At 35.1% G+C, this 22,818-nt stretch overlaps 1 protein-coding gene across 1 annotated transcript in view; it reads left to right on the plus strand.

Moving 5' to 3' along the window:
- LOC140147289 (uncharacterized) overlaps positions 1-22,707 on the plus strand; it is a 40,815-nt gene extending 18,108 nt beyond the window's left edge. The window contains exons 3-4 of the mRNA XM_072169070.1: positions 21,407-21,726; positions 22,425-22,707. Of these exons, the coding sequence (XP_072025171.1) occupies positions 21,407-21,726; positions 22,425-22,707 (603 nt within the window). The remainder of the gene's footprint in view (positions 1-21,406; positions 21,727-22,424) is intronic.
- Positions 22,708-22,818: the final 111 nt, after the last annotated feature.

Genomic DNA, 22,818 nt, shown 5'->3' on the forward strand with positions numbered 1-22,818 from the left:
ACTGGTATATAACTTTCCTAATAACACCTATGTAACAATTCATGCAAACATAAAAAGAGGGCGCACCACAACATCCAAAAAATGGGGCAAAGTAGCCCGGTTTACGGTATTCAGTTATTTAGGGAAATGTACCCAAACACTTGGAATGCCTTTATTGAATCCAAAGAAGTTACCTCATGGAGTGAATAAATTTATGACCTCCCCCAGATATTTGGGACCCCTCCTTCCGAAGAAAATAATAGCCCCTTAGTGGACTTTCGCGGTCAATCTTTCTTGTTGATCAGTGTCTGCATGAGTATAGTTGGTAGCTAAGAAAAAAAACGGTCCTATTCGTGGGACTGGGACTAGTATACATGTGCCAGGTAGATGAGGTTACAGCAAAGTTTATCATGCTTGGCGAACTTCAACAGCACATGACCTTGGCATGAGTTAGCACAGTAAGCACTTGGGGAAAACATGGTGTGGGTGCAGCATACTGCCAGGCAAAGAACAATGAAAACTGCCGACCAAAATAATGTTTGTTATGGTGTGGGTGCAGCATACTGCCAGACAAAGATCAATGACAACCGACCAAATGTTTGTTGTCATATGTTACCTCATAGCAACCCTGTTGTGGTAAATGCAATTATTTTAGACATTCACACTCAGCTGACATTCCTACAATGTGGTTTCAGACATAAAAATAATATTCATAGATTGTGGAGAGTCAAAGCTTTTCCAGTTCACTGATTACAACATTTCCAGTTTTGTACAATACATTGCAGTTGATCAGGCACACTGGCACAGTCTGATTGCATGTGTGACCTTTGGAACTATATATTTTTTCTTTTTTAATGTGACAGCAATAAATTTTTTACACATGGCAAATTAGAAAATAATATCAAACTTGTATGTTGTAATTGCCTGATTTCACTGACTCCTAGAGGTTGGTAACTAACTACAACAAGACTAAATGGGAATTTCCCATATAAAATAAAACTGTGTGACATCCTATGCCACCTGGTTTAGGCTGAAGCCATGCAGTGCTGCCCTCTATGTGCAATGTGTGAAATGTATACATTGTAGATTTTAACATCATGACCTGGAATATAACATGTAGCTTTTCAACCAAACCTGACTTTAATATTTTTTCCCCATAGTTAAAAAAAAAAAAAAAAAAAAGTAATTTCCTAAAAGTCAAGAATTAAGGCCCTAATTTTAAAACAAAATTAGAAATAACAAAGAGTGGGCAATTTAAAAAAAATTACATTGAGACATTTTTGATTCTTGTTTTATAAATATTTCAAACAAATTAAGACTTCGGAAGTCTTTAAATAGGATTTGATTTGATTTGATTTAGATTTATTTATAATCCAGGCAAGCATACATACAAAAGCAGAATAAAGGAAAACTTTATTACAAACTTTATTACAGATAAATTAATTAGGGAATATTGAAAGATCACTTTCAGTCTTTTTGTGGCCGCTATGTGGGGGGTTTTACACTCAGAACTCACATTTGAAGAAAAAGGAGCCTCATTTTCCTTGAGCACTTTGGAAAAAAACAAAAACCACAGTGCTAATTGTCCCCAGAAAGGGGATTATAAAACGAGCTCCAATGATACATGTACATGTATGTCGAGCGTTGAGAACCAGAAAGCCTTAACTCAAGAAATGCCATTTAGAGAAAAACAGGTTTTAATATTTTTGCAAACTAAACCTATTTACAACTCGCACTGTAACTTCAAATGCTCTACTTTAGGATTTTTTTGGTGTAGATTTCAAATTCGCTAAAATCAAACCTATATCTTGGTTCTAAACAAAGTTATAGGTCTCCCAAAATTAATGAAAACCATACGGGGGGGCTTCTGTCCGAAACTTAAACTTATTTTTATTGTCCAATTTTTTGCAGTTGGTTGATATTAGTATTTCTCATAAAGCCGGTCTGAACTCAATTAGCTACTCTGGCCTCTGGGGACTGATCAAAAATTACAATTTATTATTTCAGTCATAACTTGATCCCCCTGAAAATCAATGTCACTCATTGAGCACCAACTTTTACTTCAGACAAATTATTATTAGTAACACCTTGTGTAAGCCAAACATGCCCAAAACCAAAACGATGCCCCAACATACGGACATGTGAAAGCCTCGATGAGCGTGCCACAGTTCAGATTGGTTTCGATAAAACGTACTACATTAGAACTGTGAACAAACGATGATTATAAAATAATTTGATAACCCGTTGTAGATGTGTATTTCGTTACCATATTGATCTGTCTCATCTGTCGAGTGACTGAGCTGCAGGCATATCGACGATCGGTGCTCGAAAATGGGATTTACAGGATTAATTTTAAGAAAAAAAAGAACTAAATGGAAGTTTATCAGCATTGTTATCATGATTTTTGTTGATGAATTGGCTGTGGTAAGCTTATGAAATTACACTGACAACTTTTTCTGTGGTTGTCCATCGGACAAATGCCTTCTTAACTTTTACTTGTCCAATCATTATTTTGGTTGTCACAGACAACCGGAAAACCGCTTAATTCGAACGCTGTGGTTGATGCATTCACATGTATGGGAAAAAAAAGAAAGCCTTTAGCAATTGTTACCACTTACCACCAGTGTCCGAAATAAGGAAAATATGGAGGTTATCCCGAGGATACCTAAAGCATAAATTCTGCTTGTCCTCAGTACATTTTGGTTGTCCCCAAAGTGTGTCATACTTTTGGAGGTAAAATATAGTGGTTGCCCAGGGGATAAGTACATACGGTAATATGGTTGTCCCCAGTGATTTTTGGACAAGAGGACAAGAGGATAAGTGCTTATTTCGACCACTGCTTACCACTACCAACTTGCAGACCCTCATATTTCCAACATACATGTAAAACACTGACCTACAGTACATTATGTTCAAATACCAACACTAAATCACTGACATTCCTTTGAAAAGGCTGAGACCATAATACCTAATTTAGGTATTATGGTCTCAGGAAAAGGGGACCCTTTGCATTGGCTCTGTCTCAGGCATCCTTTTCACTGATCTACAGACTACCATAAAAAAAGTCTTCAACCCTTTTCACTGATTATATTTACCACAAAAAGGGACACTTTTCATGGAACAAAATTGTCAATTGCCAATATCAGTGTTTGCTGTTGATCACGCTTCAAAATAAGCAGGCACCCAGGAGCCATTTACCCAATGGTCATAACATTTTGGCTCCTGGTCCACACCAAAATCATATGAACGAGGCTCTACATTTTTTTTAAATAGCGCCTGGTAGTTAAAGCAGGTTTTGTATTTAGTGTGTACAATTGAAATTTAAATGACTCTTAGCTCTTTAAAAATGGCTCCTGGTCCTGGTTCACTAGATAATCTCAGGACCGGGAGCTGCTTCTTCCAAATGTGTGGCTCCTGGTCCAGATTTGCTTATTTTGAGGCTTGCTGTTGATATTACCTAATCAATAGGACCATTGTCGATATCGGGTTTGTTGATGATATTACCTCGGGTTTGTTTATGATATTACCTCTAACCTCCGGTTTGTTTATGATATTACCTCTAACCTCCGGTTTGTTGATGATATTACCTAATCAATAGGACCATTGTTGATGTCGGGTTTGTTGATGATATTACCTGATCAATAGACCATTGCTGATATCAGTGTTTGCTGATGATATTATTACCTAATCAATAAGACCATTGCTGAAATTGGTGTTTGCTTATGATATTACTTTAGTGTCTGATTTAACTCAAGTTTTGTCCTATTAATAGTATTACCGTACTGACGCGAGTATAGTCCCACCTTCGAGTAAAGTCCCACCCCCAAATTTGTTTCAGAAATTTAAATTAATTTTTTTTTAAGTTATTTATTTTTTCGGCTTTGGAGTGTCCCAGGACCTAGACCTAAATGCTAGGATTCATGGTTGACCTAAAAAAAAAATTTAAAAAAAAACTAGAAAAAAATTTTTAATATGAAAATTGATACTTTGTTTTCAATGTCATACTCTATTAATGATATCAAAATGCATTCAAATTCAATGCATTTTGAAATCATTAATAGAGTATGACATGAATACAAATTATCAATTTTCATATTAAAATACAAAATATCTTGAAATTTTTTTTTTTTTTTTTCAGGTCAACCATGAATGAACCTAGCATTTAGGTCTAGGTCCAGGGACACTACAAAACTGAAAAAATAAAAACTTATAAAAAAAAAACGGGTGGGACTATACTCAAAATCAGTCGGTATATCAAATGTCAATTATGATAAGAATAGTGTAATTTAAGATATTCTTTTAGTATATATATTCTTTTTTAATACTGAGTTACGTCTTTCTGGCATCAACTGAAATCTACAATTTCTGAGTTACAGCTTCTAAGGGACGCACCATTAGATATTATCGGGGGGCTAGGAGTTTTTGAAAAATTTTTTGCCTCACTGATGAGTAAAAAATTTTTCCCTATCCAGCTCTGTATAAAGGTATAGATTAAAATTGAAAAAAGAATGACAAGGGGGCGTGTACGGGGATGTAAGGCCGGGATCTACCCCGGGAGTGTACCCAGGACGTAATAGAAGAATACTCACAACTGTGCCGGGTCATATGCGGGGGAAACACTAGCCTGTTCTAGTGATTTACCCGGGGATTACACGTTTCTCGATAATTTTGTTTTTAGCTTGTGAAATACAGGCGATCGTCATTTGGTTCATTTCCTATCAAAATAGGAGCACCGATTCACATGGTTTTGTTTTTCAGACAGTGGCAGAGAAGCAGACAACACAGCCAGGGTTGCCATAGTAGGCTCTACGATTTTTCCGTATTTCAGTGCGGAAATGGTCAAGAATACGGAGTACGGATAATGGATTTTTGTCCTAAAGTATGTTTTTCAAAAAGTTTGATATGCATTAAAAATATTAAAGGCTATTCAGAGATTTTTACTGCTCGTATTTGGCGAAATACAGACCTGCACTGTCCCCCAGTCCCGCATTCCATGCAAAATTTAAAAAAAATGTGACGTGCCATATTTCCGTCATTAATGAAAAATATTAATGTGCATACACGATCCAAAAACAATGTCGGAAACCAATCTTATTATAGGCCTAATCTTTTGCACAAATAGAGCTATAATGCATGTTATAATGAAAAATATTAATGTACATGCACGATCCGAAAGTCAGGAAAAAATATGTCGGAAACGGACCATCTTGTAGGCCTATTAAATAATTTGTTTTATTTGTGTATTTTTTATTAATCATCTAAAACTGCTACATATTAATGCTATGTCTTCTGAAGGTATTTAGTCCGAACTATCTAGCTCTATTGGTGCAAAAGAATGGGCCTATACAAGATGCTTTCTGTTATTATTTTCCCCCGTCTCACGGAAAGACCCACTTTTTCGGTGTCTAGGCTCTCACCGAAAGACCTCTAGTTTTGAACTGCTGTCCACACATCCCCGTCACTTCGAAAGTCGAGTGCCCCCCCAGGGGGCTTTTACCCCTTAAATAAGCCATGGAAATAGATGAATTTATAAAGCCTATAGGCCTATTGCACTAGAGAAACCGGGCTGCAAAAAGTTTTGGCAAACCTTGAAATGAAAATAAGGGAAAACCCCTGTGTCGTCGTACTATTCAAAATAGTGGAGTGTTTTGAATAAAAAAAGTTTGCATCGAGGTGCTAATTTTTCCTTAAATAACGAACAGAAAAAATTGGTGGAAAACACAGACTGGTAGGCTAAATGTTTGGCGGAAACCCACATTTATCCATCATTTGAGCGCTGGTTCTATCATTTCTATACAGACAATTTTAAGTAGTGTTAAAAATATTTTCATCATCAACGATAGACGCAATATGCAGTGCAAAGAACTATGGCCATCAGCAAGTTGATGTTCTTGATCGACGCAATCACAAGATTGAGAGCCTGTCCCAGCCCCTTAAGGCCGGGGAGTATGCGGGGACTTCGAACATGGTGCCCGGGGCTAGGGGGCGGGGACTTGGCCGGGGATGTACCCCGGGATGTACATGGAAATAGTGCCCCGCCCTGCGGGGACTAAGCCAGGACTGTAACATGTTTGTAACAGTTTCCAAAATTACATCCCCGGGTAGGTCCCCGCTATCCCCGGCCCCTGGGGGCCGGGACTACAATTGATTTGTGCATAATTGTTAACCTCAAGTGGCATGAAGGAAGGTTATTAAAAACTGTCTTTGGAATGTATAGCAATTATTATAATTGTGCAGGCCAGAAAGACCTAAATCTCAGTGTTTGGCCAAATTGAAAAACAGGTTTAATTCAAATTTTATGCATATTAATTAGCTAATTTGCATATTTAATTAGCGAATATTAGCCGTTAAAAAAAAATGTAGCTCCACTATCCTATTGAGACACTTGAGGTGTCAAAATAAAGCTCTTGAAAAGATCTAGTGCACAAGCCTATTTCCAATAATATCAGGAGGGGTAGGAGGTGTAACACCTATGATTTTGGGATAAAATGACATCTTGTGTGTACCAATTTTGGCATATTTGGTCATCTGATTTTATCAATATCCAAGAAGCATTTCAAAGTAGGTTCTTGCACTAGTTAATGGTCTAAAGAACATAATGCCAACTTTTAGGTCTATAGGCCGGGGGTATACTTTAGGAGCTGCATTTGTTCAAATATCGACTTTTGGTGAAAAAATGAAATGTGTGAAAAACGTCATGTCAACAGGTTCGTAAACAAAGAAAATAATAGCTTCTTGTTGTAATAAGCACGCTTTTTATACCAGGGCCGTAGTGGGGCGGCCAAATTACAAATATATGCCCAAATTGAAATAAAGATATAAAGAAAAACATAACAAATTTCTCAAAAAGTGGGCGACCATGGCATCCCCGGCCGCCCGCTTGCTACGACCCTGTTTTATACAAGTTGCATAATTTTTGATGAAATGATGATTTTAGCCTATCTAATTACATCTGCCCCATCTTAAAAGATTACACAATATTGGAATTTCATAATTTAAGAAATAAATGCCAAATATCAATAAAATAAACAAAACTAATCATAATCAATATTTATGGCTATGCAGGCCCATGCATAAAAATACATAAAACCAGTATCTTGGCTGTTTTTGTACAACCAGCATGTCTGACAGAGTATTATTAAACTGTTTGATGATTAATGAAATATGATGAATGAGTCACGAGAATCAATGGAATTACAAATTCTGGGGTAATATTATAATTGTTTTCTTTTTTGCAAACTGATTTACAGTACTTTATTAGTAGTATAATTTGATATAATACTCTAGATAGTCTTAGATAGCGAGTATCAATCAGAGCAAACGTTAGAAAAATGCAAACCCTGTTGCCCCCCAGTAAAAACAAATTTTTTACTTAAATTACAAATTTTGCCCCCCTGAAATTCACTATGCCCCCAACAAAATTCCCTTGGTGCCGCCACTGATAATACACAGACCCGTACGCACTCCGCTTTATGCGCAGTGCTTTCGGATGGGTATTTTCCAACATTTTTAGTGACAATTTGGTCATAAAATAGCAAAAATTGTGGGATTTTTTTCATTTTTTGTGTGCATGGGTATCACTTGTTGCTCAAGAAATTGCACAAAATTATGCACTTGTACACTGATATGTTGATGCGTCTAATATCACATGCATTATTTTGTACAATTTCACTCCCAACAAGTGATACGCATTTATTAACCATATAATTACTTTCTTTTATTGATGTTTCAGAACATTCATATATCATTAGGTGGAGGGTGGCACCCAATTTAGTGTTATCTTTGCCTTCATGATTTTCTTTATTTTCCACCCGACTTACCCGGGTGGAAAATCTTAATAATTAAATGTCCAAAGCTAAACATAGGGTCATGTGCCTCAGCCTAATGATGTGTTGTGATAATATTTGGCCTAGTTTTTGAGCTCAGATCTGTGATTTGAGTTTGTTTAGAAAATCCCGGTAGATAATTAAATATCCAAAGCTAAGGTAGGGTGCCTTAGCCCTGCTTGGGGGGGGGGGCTCAGCTCCCTCAATAATTTTCAGGGCCGTAGCGAGCGGGGCGGCAGGGGATGCTATGGCCGTCCCACTTTTGAGAAATTTGTTATGTTTTTCTGTATATCTTTATTTCAATTTGGGCATATTATTTGTAATTTGGCCGGCCCATATTTGTGATGGCCGCCTCACATTTTTCAACCTTGCTTCGGCCCTGATAATTTTGGTGCAGGGGCTGGAATACCTTTCAGCCCCCCCCAGGTGAAGTTAAAAAATTGTGATAAAAAAGAGGGAAAATGGGTCTTTGTGACCTATATTTTGCAAAATTTTCTGACTGCGAGAGGGGAAACACCCCTCATGCACCCCCAGTGTGACCTACAAATTTTTTTTTCTAGTTTCAGCCCCCCAATGTTGCAAATCTTCCTAAGCCAATATTTATTGTGAATTTTGTGATAATATTTGACCTATTTAGAAGCATTTGATTATATATCTGTGATTTGAGTTTGTTTAGAAAATCCCAGTAGAAAATATTAAATGCAAATAGCCTCTGGGTGAAGGTGACTCATACATTGATGACTGCATGCCTACATGTAGCTTTGTTAAAAATATGTTTATGCACTGATGAATCTGCTTCAGAGTATCAACAATTGTACCACAGTAAATTGTACCAGGTACCTGGTATTTAATGCAGTCAACCAACCAAACCACTTGTTGTGTGATGTGTCCTTCCTCCACTGGCTGTCCTCAACACTACAGCAGACACAACTCCACAGACAGTGAGAAAATTAGTTTTGTTTGGTGTTGCTGGAGATGTGGCGCATTGTGATAAAATTGGATTGATTGAGCCCATATTTATTTGGTCGAGCTATGAGTTTAAAAATATTGGACGAGACGTATTATCATTATTATGTTTTGGATCCAATATTTTTATACACTTAGATTCAACAAAACATAATAATGTCAAAATCTGCACTTTCCAATCACAAACGCTTGTGTGTGATTTCACCATATTTGTCTGGATTTCCAGATTTTTTACTTTTCAATTTTCTGGATGTCCAGATTTTTTCAAATATGATTTTTATGGCTTTGGCCTATTAATATTTTGTACTTGGCCCCAATGGAGGTCTGTTGTTTTTAGGAATCTGTGGATTTTCACTTGGTTTGCAATGCAGAAAGTCCAAGCCCAATTTCATTAAGTTTTCATGAACTCAATATTCAAGCAAAGAAAAATGTTAAATGCTGGTAGAAAGACAGCAGATGTTATGAGCTGCATAATTTGTCATTGTTTTCTTCATAAGTAAATGTGCTCTATGAGATATTCAACATCTGTGTGGAGTGTGGTCACTGAATGGTATCACTTTGCTAATATCTTGCTTGATCTGTTAAATCAGTAATTGATTAATGATTAACTTATTATTCCGCTTTCATATTTCTGAGATTCAATATTTACATTGTATGGTCATATCAGTGAAGACATGCACCTGAGGAAAAATACAAACTAAATCAAACAAACAAAATGATAAGATATCCGGCGATGAGTTATAAATTGGAAAGGCTCATACTGTCATAGCATTTATGGCTGAAAAATGTGATGCAATCAAGCAAAATCAGTCGGAACTCAGAAATATTAAATTTTCAAATTAATATGGTATAGTAAGAGGCATTTACAAGCTACATTTTGCAGAAAATTGAAAAACTAGTTTGAAAGATACAAGCAATTATAGCGTTTTCAAAACAATGGGAAACAAAAGGAAATATATTCTTTGTTTGGCTATATCTCAAAATCAGTATTGCCGAGTTCTGACTGATTTTGCTTGATCGCATCACAAATGATCATTATAAGTACTGTATTTCTGATTGGCTATGTGGTTTGAAGAGCCTATAATTGGAAGCTAAACTATTTATTGTTAAATTAGCAGGTGACATTTGAAAAAGTTGCTGAAAAAAGATTATGGTGCTAACTTTACAAACCAAAGCTATTGCCTTGATATGTCTTGACATAAAAAAAAAATAAGATCAAGTTTAGTACTTAGAGTTCATTAAATTATTGATTATCATTCACTTAATTCAGACCAATAATAAAAAAAAAACTTAACCCAGACATCCTAATAGGAATACATTTACACCAAACAAATGATTTTAAGTGCTTTTGTTATGCTAATTAGAATCACCTAGCACTACATGTACTGAGGATGGCACTATTTGTGTTATACATGTGTGTGCACAGCACAATAGCCCATGATGAACTACTGTGACAGCATGCATGCAGTGTACTGGTGTGTAAATACTTGCAGCTCGCGCAGGCATTTGTTTGGGGAAATCCCACAAATGCATGCAGGTGTATGAATTATTTTGTGCCATCAGAGTTTTTAGTCAAAATTGTGGAAGATGGTGATCAAGTAAATTGAGATGCTTTATAATGGCCTGGATTGCATGTATGTAGAAGGTAAGATGATCATAGAGCTAGAATTGTATCCCTGTGATATTATTTGTGTGTGTTCCATTATCTGTGGTTTCATGGAGTGTGACTGAGTGGATACTATGGGTCATTAGCTGTCAATAGACCTGTTGATCAGCATACTTTTGCCAAGCCAAAACAATTGCATCATCATTCCTGCAGTACCTTTACATAACATTGTTTTGGGAGTGGATAACCACATGGGTACTAAATGGTAGGACTGGATGCTAATGCTTCCGTCAATTGCAAGCCCGGCTACCAGGGACCCGGGGACGTAGCGGGGGAGATTACCAAAGGCAATTGTAATAATCCCGCTATGCCCCGGTATTGTCCCGGTACCGGGCACAAATTGTGGGTGAAACCCCAGTACTGTCCCCGCCCATGCCAGCCGGGTTTCAAAGTGCTGTATTAATTTTCAATGTTTTTAATCAGCAAATCCAAAATTTAAGTATTTTCATGGCCCCGCTACCGGGACGACTGATTGTACATCCCGGGTATGGTACCGGGACGTACTTTCTGGTAATTTCAGGGTGACAGTCCCGGGTATTGTGTCTACAGTGCCCGGGTCCCTGGTAGCCGGGCTTGCAATTGACGGAAGCATAACTTTCCAGTCTAAGGACCTATGCCTGGGCCTGGTCAATATGTTAATTTATATATTGTAGGCTAGAATCACACCACTCTTCGCCATACATACATTCTCCCAGCCACATTTCCCTAACATATTAAATATGAAATTTAAAAAAAGAAGGAAATTTAATTAGGCAGAGGCGGTGCTCGAACCCACGCTGCATTGCGCCGCTATCACGTATACCATGCATATGACCAGCGCCTTAGACCGCTCGACCACGAAGGACTTGATAGTGTCATCGTGAAAATTTAAACATATAATATTAATAAATCGCAACTTCATTACTACATCCTATTTTGGAATTTCATCTGCATAAAACATTAATGTGTATTATATAAAGCTACCATTATTTATATTGTTGAATTCTCAAGCGCATAGAGACAATTAATACGAGGGAGGGTCCTATGAATAGGCCTATACACAATACATAAAATCGATTTTGATATCGGCCACGTGCTCTGCTGTGCATGTGGTTTCCCGCGGTGGCGGAAGTTGTATTACGAAGTGCATCCGAACTCCATTTTGAGGCAAATGCTTTTGACAAGGCATTGGATTGTTCCAGTTTGCATACTAAATCCACATTAGACCCCTAATTTTATTTACGAAATCAAAAGATTAGATTATCATAACAACAAAACGGTAATCTTTTTGTCGGGTCTAATGTGAAAATTACATAAAAAATTACAGTTTTACAGAATTAATTTTCACCTAATTCCAAAAAAAAAAAGGCGTATAAGATTGAAATAAATTCTCTACCTTCTATACTAGATCAATTGTGACGCAAGTTGTTATCAAAAATTGTTGTGATAGATGTACAGTTAATATTCATATATTCCATTACCTATCTGATGGTGCAGTTTTTACACAGAAAATATTTATTTGAAAAACCTACCACTCGGCTTTTTCCGGAAAGGTCACAGGGTCGCCGTGACCTGTGCAATAATTACAATTAATATTTTTCTTATTCTAACAGCCAGCGTTTCTAAAATGCAGTATGGCGAATTGTGGTGTAGGCTAGAATAGTATCTTCATCTGGATGGTGACCTGAGTAGCGAGACCTCTCTAGTCCATATAATTAGGCCACTCTGGTAAATAGTTTTACCAGTCCTAAAAAGGGCAGAAAGTGAGATAATTGGTCCATTTTCAGGGAACAAACCTGGGAACAAACCAGAAGAAGAACTGAGTAATATTAATAAGTTTCAATTCACAGCTGACCTCAGTAAGTCATTATGAGCATTTATCTTTGTAAGTTATTTTAAAATCATGTGTTAGATAAAATATTTGCATTGTTTTTCGTTATGTTACTTATTATGTAATTGATGTGTTGTGGTTTTGTGTGGGGGTGTGTTTACATTGCGTTTTTTTTTCTAAGCATAAAAAAATATGCCAAATAATCAGGGTTGGAAAAAAAATTCAAATTAATTTTAAAAAGATAGTAGGGCCTACATAAGGGGCTGTGCAATAATTATGAACCCTGGGGAGGGTAAAATTGGGGGCAAGACATTTTTGGCAAGCCATGAGAGGGGGGGGGGCAAGGGATTTTGGCACACGTTCATCGAATCATCGGGCGCCTTTTTAGTAAAAGGCTCAGGAAAACAGTACGGAAATGCTAAAATATTCAAATTGTCCTGTTCGCTGCGCTTGCAACATACATCTAGACCATTTAAGGTTTGCAAATTGGAATCCCAAAAATTTGGCATGTTCAAAGGGGGGGGGGCAAAGATTTTTTGGCGGGCCGAGAGGGGGGGCAAGCGTTTTTGGCAGGCCGTTTGGAAATTTTACCCCACCGGGCTCATAATTATTGCACAGCCCCTAATAGCTTTCAAGACATTCTTAGAGCTTAGTTTTATACGATGAGTTCTACACATGACTATAACTATGGTTGTTTTAACTTTTGATAGATATATATTGAATTTATGTAGGTTTTGTTTTGTTTCAATTGTATAATGATCTTGAAAACTTATTTCCATCCAAATGATTTGTAAAAGCTGTTCAAAAGATTATGAATGAGAGCATCTGTTCGGTCTGTGTTGGTAGACATCATAATATTTAGGCTTTTTAAACTTCTGATCTCAGACAAAATTAGACGTGCCAGTCTGAAGGTCAAAGCTGTGACCAAAAATTTGAGGTTTGTCAAATCTTGTGTTGATTTCAAAAGTTTAAATCCCTAAATTACGATCATGAATGGTTTATTTGGTTAATTCTTCACTTTGTTTAGAGATTATACCGTACTTTACAAATTTATCTGTTTACCAACTTCTGTTCTAGAAATATTACATAATAAAAATTCCCTTTAAAAGGGAAAGCCAGCCTCAATTAATGTAGAAGAGGTCTTGTAATTAGTTTTGGTCAATGTGAAATGCATTTTTAGGATCACGCTTACATCCATGTTACATGACAGTCCATCAAACCATCAACGATGAGAACATGTACACTGAAACAGCAGAAAACATTAACTCCTAATCTCATGTCAACTCTTTAATTCATTCCTCCAAATTGTTCTGGTCTGGTTTTTTGTTTGTTTTTGTTTTGTTTTTTGGGTTTTTTTTCTCAATTTCCAATTTTGTAATACCAGAACTTACGAACTCAATATCTTCGCTTAGGAATGTCCGATTTCACTGCTTTCGATATACCACGTCACAAATACACTGCCGGTTTGAGTTAACTTCCATAGACATTTTATTTTAAAATAACTTGATATTACCAGTATTGGTCCGAGTATAGTCCCACCCGCTTTTTATGTGAAAATTTTTCACAGTTGGGGGTGGATAATACTGAATTTCAAAAAAAATTTTTTTTTTTTAAGTTAATTTTTTTCGGTTTTGAGTGTCCCTGGATTAGACCTAGATGCTAGGATCATTCATGGTTGACCTAAAAAAAAAAAAAAAAAAATTCAAGATATTTTGTATTTTTAATATGAAAATTGATACTTTGTTTTCATGTCATACTCTATTAATGATTTCAAAATGCATTCAAATTCAATGCATTTTGAAATCATTAATAGAGTATGACATGAATTATGAATACAAATTATCAATTTTTATATTAAAAATACAAAATATCTTGAAATTTTTTTTTTTTAGGTCAACCATGAATGATCCTAGCATCTAGGTCTAGGTTCGGGACACTCAAAACCTAAAAAAAACTTATAAAAAAATTTTTTTTTTTTTTTTTTTTTTTACAATTTCTGAAATTTTTCGAAAAATGGGGGGTGGGATTATACTCGAACGTGGGACTACACTCGGACGAATACGGTAATTCGCAATGTATAGTTTAAGCCTACTACATTGTATATTATAATAGATTGTGGCCAGCACATTTATAAAGGACTGATTACTCACTACAATCTTCACTCTTAAACTGCGTTTTTCTGAATGTGGTGATCATGTTGATTGCTAGTCGGAAACTCTTGCTTAGGGACGCACCATTAGATATCAAGGGGGGGCTGGGTAGTTGGGATTGTGACAAATTTTTTTTTTAGTACCTTGGTGAAGCAAATTTTTTTTAGCCCCTGGATGAAGCAAAAAAATAAATTTTCAACATCTCGGAGAGACAATTTTTTTTTTTTTTCGTAAAGTCCTATAATTTTCAACACTTGATATACTTCTTACTTTGAACATTTTAACTATGATGCTGAATAAACAAATAGTACCCATGCAAAATCTGCATTATTTTTAATGTATAAACCTGACCTTAATTGTACCGTTGATATTGGGCTGTGACCGCTCGTTTCAAAATAAAGAAAATAATAAGTAATTAAAAATTAAAAGTTACCTCATGCCTTTTTAAAAAACTTAAAACAGTAAACTAAAAAATAAATTGTGAGGGACGTATGGAAAAGAATTACGGTACTAATCTATTTTTTATGGAAATGTTACAATATGGCTAGGACTAATCTATTTTTTAATGACTAATCTATTTTTTATGGAAATGTTACAATATGGCTAGGACTAATCTATTTTTTAATGACTAATCTATTTTTTATGGAAATGTTACAATATGGCTAGGATCAATTATGGTTGACTTTGCAAAACATATTATTTCAAAATGCATTTATATTTATTTGTATCCATAAATCATAAATAAGGCCAAAAAAAATTGTTTGCTTGTCCTCCCAACCGACCCTAATCTGGAAAATCTGGAAAAAGTTTGTTTGTTTTACAGTACAAATGAATATACCAACCCTAATTTTGGAAATTCCAGGAAAAGGTGTTTTTTTCTTTCAACATTTTTGGCATCCTGAAAAGTTTTTTTACAGTTTCTACACAGTTCTAAACTGTTTTAAAAACATGAATGAAGTAGTACATAGGGCTGCTAAGAATATGCAATTGCGTTATTTGCGGCGCAATTCACATATTTTGGCTCCAATGCATTTTTTGACATTTTGGAAAAAATCTAATTTTTTGCGTTTTTTAAATTTTTTCGTGGATTTGGAGAGTCTCTTGACCCAGAGCGAAGTACTGCGATCATTTGTGGTTGATTTTTAAATATTTTGAAAAAATCCCAAGTTTGTATCCAAATGGGCCTGATTTGTAACTTGTATCCACTTCAAAATCTATTTAAGATATAGACTTGTGTACACAACCAATACATTTTTATATCTTCAATAGATTATGCAGTGAACACAATATCAGATATTTATTTGAATGTATTTATTTATTTTTATTTATTTATTTATTTATTTAAATTCATTTATTTGAATTTATTTATTTATTTATTTACTTTTTGCAATATTATTTTTAAAGCTGAAGTAGGAATTAATAATATAATCTGCAGGCTGCAATACTTTCATAAATATCCATTTATCAAATTACCATTTTTATTGATCAATTTTACAAATTTATCTATTCAATACTGATGTGCATTCATGCATAAATACCCCCATTTGGCTTGTAAATTTATGCATTGGGCGAGGACTTCAAGAATACCAACACAGAAATATACATGTGTAATGCTTTTAAATTCAGGTCCTCCCTCTTATGCATCACGATTACCATGGTATTTGTGACTAGTTGTCGCTTTATCATTGGTCCATTGTGAACAATGACATCATACACTCTACAGTGAGAGATCAGGGATGTATTTTTCATTGCAGATTATTTTTAATTTAACTTCGAGTGCTTTTTGACTATTCTCATCCTCAATGCATTAGTGGTGAATTGGTCTCAACGTGTTCTGACAAATAACGAGACGTAGACTTGACAGTGTAATAAACGGCATATCACTTGTGGCTCGTTATTGACCAGGGAACAATGCAGTGAAAATTATTATCCATTAAAAATTTATGCACTGCATCAACCATCACATGATGCAAACAAAATATCTCTCAGATATTATGCATGTGGATAGGAGGATGCTACAAAAAGCTCCAAAAGATGATGAAATAAATACATATTTTGTTGGAAGATTTTGAGAGAGCAGGTTTAAAAAAACCAGGCTTGGTACCTCAAGTTGATGCTAGCTAAATTATTTGAAATGTATGGCAGGTTTCTGTGGATTTGGGTAACTGACCAATGTCAACAAGTTGTTTCATGGGTCTCGGGTAAGTTTAAATGCGTTTAAATGCTTATAGCCGTAATAATATTTTTATGCTGGATATTTTGTTATTATTTTTTTTAAAATCAATATTAATGAATCGGTGTATAAATGTACCAGACACAGTTAATTGTTTCCACTCAAAGGACAAAGAATACTGAAAGGTATATGCTTGGAAAAGGATATGGCATCAAGTTGCTTTTAGAAATAAGCTTTTAGTGATAAGGGTTTAGTGTGTGTGTGTGTGTGTGGGGGTGAGTGTGGGGTGTGTGCGTGAAAAATGTGTCTGACGAAAGGGAGTCGAAATGCTAATTGACAATAAATAACATGTGAAAACTAATTTTAAAATGCCTTCAGCATGTTTTTTTTTTCTTTCTTTCTTTTTTAATTTGAACACCTACAAAAACAAGCCTGGTATTTTTTTCCCATATAGGCCTACTCACTGGTATGGTACTAGATAAAATTTCAAAATGAAAAACGTGATCCACTCTCTTAAGCCGGAACTAAGTTGCCAGACATGTTTTTGAATTATGTAGTCCTGTAATGTAAAGTAAGATGGCGTAAGGTCCTTGAAATCCTTTCAAATCCAATCCTTGAAAGAAGATTTATTAACTAGGCAAAAATGTTTAGGAGGCTGAGCAACATCCTGCATGCATAATTTTTTTTAACATTTTGCTAAAAAAATGGGTTTTTTTCTTGATGTGCACATTGTTTTGATATTTGCACACAGCATATGTAAACAATATGAAAAATAAGTTCCCACCCAAAATGCCTTCTTAAAAGTGCTCTGGGCAGTTATAAAAAGAATTGTGTGTGTATATTAACAGAACGATTACGATAGTATTCAATATTTGTATATCACATTTTGGAGAAAAGTTATATGAAAGAGAAACCTGGGTCTTTGGACTTGTTTCCTCTCTTCAAATACAAGTAAATGTTCTTAGTAATTCAAATAAATTAAAAATATGCTTAAATGAAATGTGGTGCCATTTACATGTGCATCAGTTGGAAATAGAAAAAGACATTAGTACACATAATTAACTCCATTGTTCATTAGTCTAGCATAAATGTCAAGTCTAATACATTTTTGTTAATTAAGAATCTCATTGATAGTATTTTATTGAGAGGGTATATGCTGTTGCAATATCCCTTTTTGCTTTTTCTTAATTCCAAAATTATACAGATCAAATATTGAAAAATTTAATAACAATTTTCCCGGAAGCGCTAAAATACTTAGAATTAATTAAATTAAACATTTAATTGTTTTTTAAATGTTTGTATAATATTTTGTCCTTTTACAAAATACATGTACTGGTCAGAACTACATAATTCACAAACAAACTGTCACAAGTGTGGTTTCACATTTCAGAAAGTATCAAAATGTAGAATTTGGACAAGCTTTTCATGAATTTCAAAAATTAAAAGGCATGTCCACTGTTCAATGGACATCAGAGCCATGTGGAAGATGTGTTAAACACTTTTGGCCTTGTTTAAAAAAATTTTTTTGTCATGTTATGCATTTTTAACATTTTTAATCCAAGAAAAAATGCAATATGAAAAGAAATTATGTAACACTCAGACATATTCACAAGCAAACTGTCACAAGTACTATGTCCATGAGAGTATCTGAAATGTGTACAAATACAATTTTTTTCCAAAACATATACTGTATTGGTCCGAGTATAGTCCCACCCGTTTTTTAGGTGACATTTTTTCACAATTAGGGGTGGGGACCGTGGGATTATACTCGAATGTCAAAAAATACTCAAATTTCAAAAAAAAAAAAAAAGTTTGTTTTTTTGGTTTTGGAGTGTCCCTGGACCTAGACCTAAATGCTAGGATCATTCATAGTTGACCTAAAAAAAAAAAAAAATTCCAAAAATGGGGGTGGGAATATACTTGAACGTGGGACTATACTCGGACGAATACGGTATTAGAGTGGAATTATCTCCCATCATCTGTCCTAGAGTATTAAAAAAAAACCTACCCCCCCAAAAAAACCCTTCAATTAGATTGATTATATCGCGATTACCGTATATTGAGTATATTCCCCATCCATTATTGAACGCAAAGCAAAACATGGCAAATGAGCACAGCTTTGGTTTACTACTGTGTAAATGTTGAATACAATGTAGGAGATTTATGACGACTATAATTTATATGAACTTGCTCATGTTGTTCGAAAAAAACAATGAGATTTTGCACATTCCTGTAAAAAATCAAGGAATTCTAATAAAATTAAATAAAAAAATTAATAAAGACTCAATTTTTGCTGGTTTAATGGTCAGTTAAAGGCCCTTTCAGTGATTTCACAGGAACATTAAAAAAAATGGAAATTTGTCAGAGTTGCTTAGAAATAAAGAATAAGTCTACAGAATTTCATTAAACCACTTTTCCCTGAATACATCGACAAATTAGTCAAAAACAGAAGTTTTAGAAAGGTTTTCTACTTCAACTCTGGAAAATCAAGATTTTCGTACAGTGCGCCACCAATCGACTGGAAAAACTTCCTAGTCCAGTGTTTCTAACACGGGGAAGTAGAGTCTAAATTGATTTAAAACAGACGCTTTTAAGCTACAATTTTGTAGTAGAAAACAAAATAAGCAATTAAAGGTCACCAAGGCAAACTAACGGTCAATTCAAATATGAAAAAGAGTTAAAATTGTGTATTTTGTTTAAAATAGTAGCTACTGATGTAATAAGTAGTAGAAACAATACGCAACGCGTGTTGGTACGTGGAGAGTGAGCTTCTTTCGATCTCGAGACGGACTTTTTGTACTGTCAGTATCAAAAGTCCAGAATCATGCAAATGCTTTATTTTGTCTAAAATACACGGCTTTCGACCGAACCACTAGCAGGCTATGTTAGCACATCTATGCCAATTACAAAGGTACCAAAATCTGAATTTTGATGATTTTTACGATCGTCCGGATGAGCAAATCACTGAATGGGCCTTTAAGATGGACAACACAATAATGTTTTTTTTGCCTAATGAAGAAAAGAAGGTCATCCGTGATAATAAAAAATATCGCTCATTGCATCAGCCAACACGGTCTTTGTTCCAACCTATAAATTAGGCCTGCTAAGAATACGCGATTTTGGAGGCCAAAAAACGCAAAAATCCGCGATTTCCCGCCAAAAACGCAAAATCTAAAAACAAAACAAAAATTTTTTTTTTTTTTTTTTTTGGTTGCGATTTTTAATTTTTTTTTTAGCAGATTTGGAGAGTCCCTGGGCCTAACATCAAGTGCTACCATCATTTAAAAAAATATTTAAAAAAATTTAGAAAATTAAAAAATAAATAATAATAAAAAATTGCGTTTTTTTAAAAATATTTTGCAGATTTAGAGAGTCCCTTGACCTAGAGTGAGGTACTGCAATCATTTGTGGTTGATTTAAAAAATTGGAAAAAGATACAAAAAAGTTTGTATCCAATAGGATCGATTTAGTAACTTGTGTTCACTGCATAGTCTATTGAAGATATAAAAATGCATTGGTTTTGTACACAAGTCTATATCTTAGATAGATTTTGAAGTGAACACAAGTTACAAATTGGTCCCATTTGGATACAAATTTGAAATTTTTTTGTATCTTTTTTCCAATTTTTTTTTATAATTTTTTTTTAAAATTTTTTAAAATAATGGTAGCACTTGATGTTAGGTCCAGGGACTCTCCAAATCCGCAAAAAAAAATTCAAAATCGCTAAAAAAAAAAAAAAAAAAAAAAATTTTTTTATAGATTTTTTCAAAAATTTCAAAAAACGCAATTGGAGCCAAAATACGCAAATTGCGGCGCAAATAACGCAATTGCGTATTCTTAGCAGCCCTACTATAAATGGAAAGCTATGCATACCAGTTCTGGAGATAATCCAGACAACCACCTTGGTTGTAATTGCTATCTTTACATGAATATTGAATTTCTTGATCAAATCAGAAATTGTTTTGTTAGTAATAGAAACTAGATCACTTAATTATTTTGGCAAATCGGCATTGTGATCATCCCAGATAGTGTTTCATACAATGACGCAGGACCACAAACATGATATGTGTGATATTATCAATTATCACCAAAATAATAATAAGTGATCAGCTTTGAGTGGGGGATATTTTTCATCCCACACCATAGCCCATTTCTGCACAGCTCTGATATTTGTCTGCTGATTAAAGTTGATGCTGAGGACATACATGTATACCATACCTGAAAATCCACCATTTGCTTTGTAATAAACATTTAATTCACCTTTTTTGGGAAATAAGCCAAGAAATTTATTTATTTTTTAGTAGGTGTTGCGGTTCTTACGACCATTAATAAATATCAAGACAAGTTTTGAGCGTTTTTTCCCTCCTGAGAAATATCATTCATATGGGGCGGAAATTACCCATTACACCCCTTATATCAAGCCCTGGTATTTCGAACCATACCAATCCTCTTGTGTGTCAGCTTTATTTGTCCCAATCTCAATAATTCAACAGGTCATACTCTCCTCCAACCCTCCTTAAGATCCCAAAACAATCTACATTTGTACAAAGGGAAAAGTATGTTTGGCAATCAAAGTACTAAGGTATTGTGAAGGGGAAGCCATGTTTCAGTCCAACAAAATGTATGAGTAAATGGTTTGGCCCATCTTGTTGTTATAAATGTTGTGTTCTGTTTTATGTATGTTGTTTTGTGATTTTGGACCACTCTTGCATCTGCTCTGATGAATTTCCATCAGGCCTTGTTGCTTAGATATATGAATCATTGCCAAATCCTCTGAAGTCTAGTGATAATATCATCAACATTTGCGTGTATCCTTTCATTATTTTATTTCACCAGAAATCTCCAGCAAACAGGGCGAAAAGGAAAAAGCATCACCGATCCCAGAAGGAGAACGTTCATTCAGGATCTACCAGCCGACTGCATCGGCAGCTTCCACCAAAAACATCCCCCAGTACTATGTACCTGGATAAAGACACTTGTATAACGCATTCTAACAGCACAGTAGCAAGTATGCCAGTCAGTAGAACCTCAGACATTTTACCAGTGGCAGATCTGCCATGGCAACCTGCAGATGATGCTTCTGGTGGTCATAGATTGAAGAAGAAAAGTCCCTTTGAGAAGAGTGATATCCCACACAAGAAACGACGCACTGAAAGGTTTGTATATCGTTGTTAGGCAGGATAAACCTCCTATGTACTTGTGGCCCTTGAACATGTTTAAAACAATACTGCCAAGAGGTTACACAGAAGATTTCGCTTGAAACATGTTCAGGGGTCAATGTCACATAGGAGGTTGTTTCTGCCCAACGACGATATGTCACAAAATCTTAATATATATTGGTGCAAAGGTATCAAAATGGTAAAATGATAACAATATAGGTATACATGTTTAATTCCTTATAATTCTTGTTCATGCTTCCTTCATACATGTATGTTGGTTAACAATTACTATGAACAGAACTTAAGCTTCTAATATTATTCTTGCAAGATATTAAAATACCAGGACAAAATCTAAAACTATGTCCTTAATGCTCGCTCAATTCAGAACAAAATTTCATCTTATTTTGGCCAAATTACAAATCATCGCACACTTGGCATGAAGTTTAGAAGGCTAGTGGATCTGTAGGGCAACTTTCCAATTTTGGTAGATATAATCTCCTGGTCCAATCAGTATTATCATGATTATTGTCACATGAACTTTTCGATTTATGTACATGTGTAGCAGCAGACAGATTGTGCTGAAGCATCTTTGAGCAAACAATAACCAAAAACTGTTCAATAGAAACCTAATGACCATTGATAAGATTTGATTAGTGATGACATTTCTAATACATTGTATATTGTTTCCTTTCCAGTGTGTACTTGGCCTCACCTGTGTCTGACAGCGACAACGATGAGGAAATGGCTATGGTCAACTGGAAACGTAGTAGTCCAGCGCAGGTTGAAAGTCGACAAGACATGTCATCACCAGAATACCAGGACTTAAGCAGAAGAGCTTTACAAGAAAATGCACAAATGAGAAATGACAGCCATTATCGCATTGCCTCTCCTCACAGAAGCCCACTGCAAGTGACTCAGGATCAAGCTACATTTCCAAAGAGCCACGCTTTCCAAAGACGAACAGAATCGGGTTTATAGCCCGCCAAAAAGCAGAAAGTGTGTAAATTGAAATCGTATGATGCTGAGCCACCAGTGCTATTATTAAATAGCAGCACGGGTCGTGTTAGATCACCGCAAGTTACAGATGAA

Source organism: Amphiura filiformis, chromosome 1, assembly GCF_039555335.1.
Source record: "Amphiura filiformis chromosome 1, Afil_fr2py, whole genome shotgun sequence".
In the NCBI taxonomy this organism is placed as follows: Eukaryota; Metazoa; Echinodermata; class Ophiuroidea; order Amphilepidida; family Amphiuridae; genus Amphiura; species Amphiura filiformis.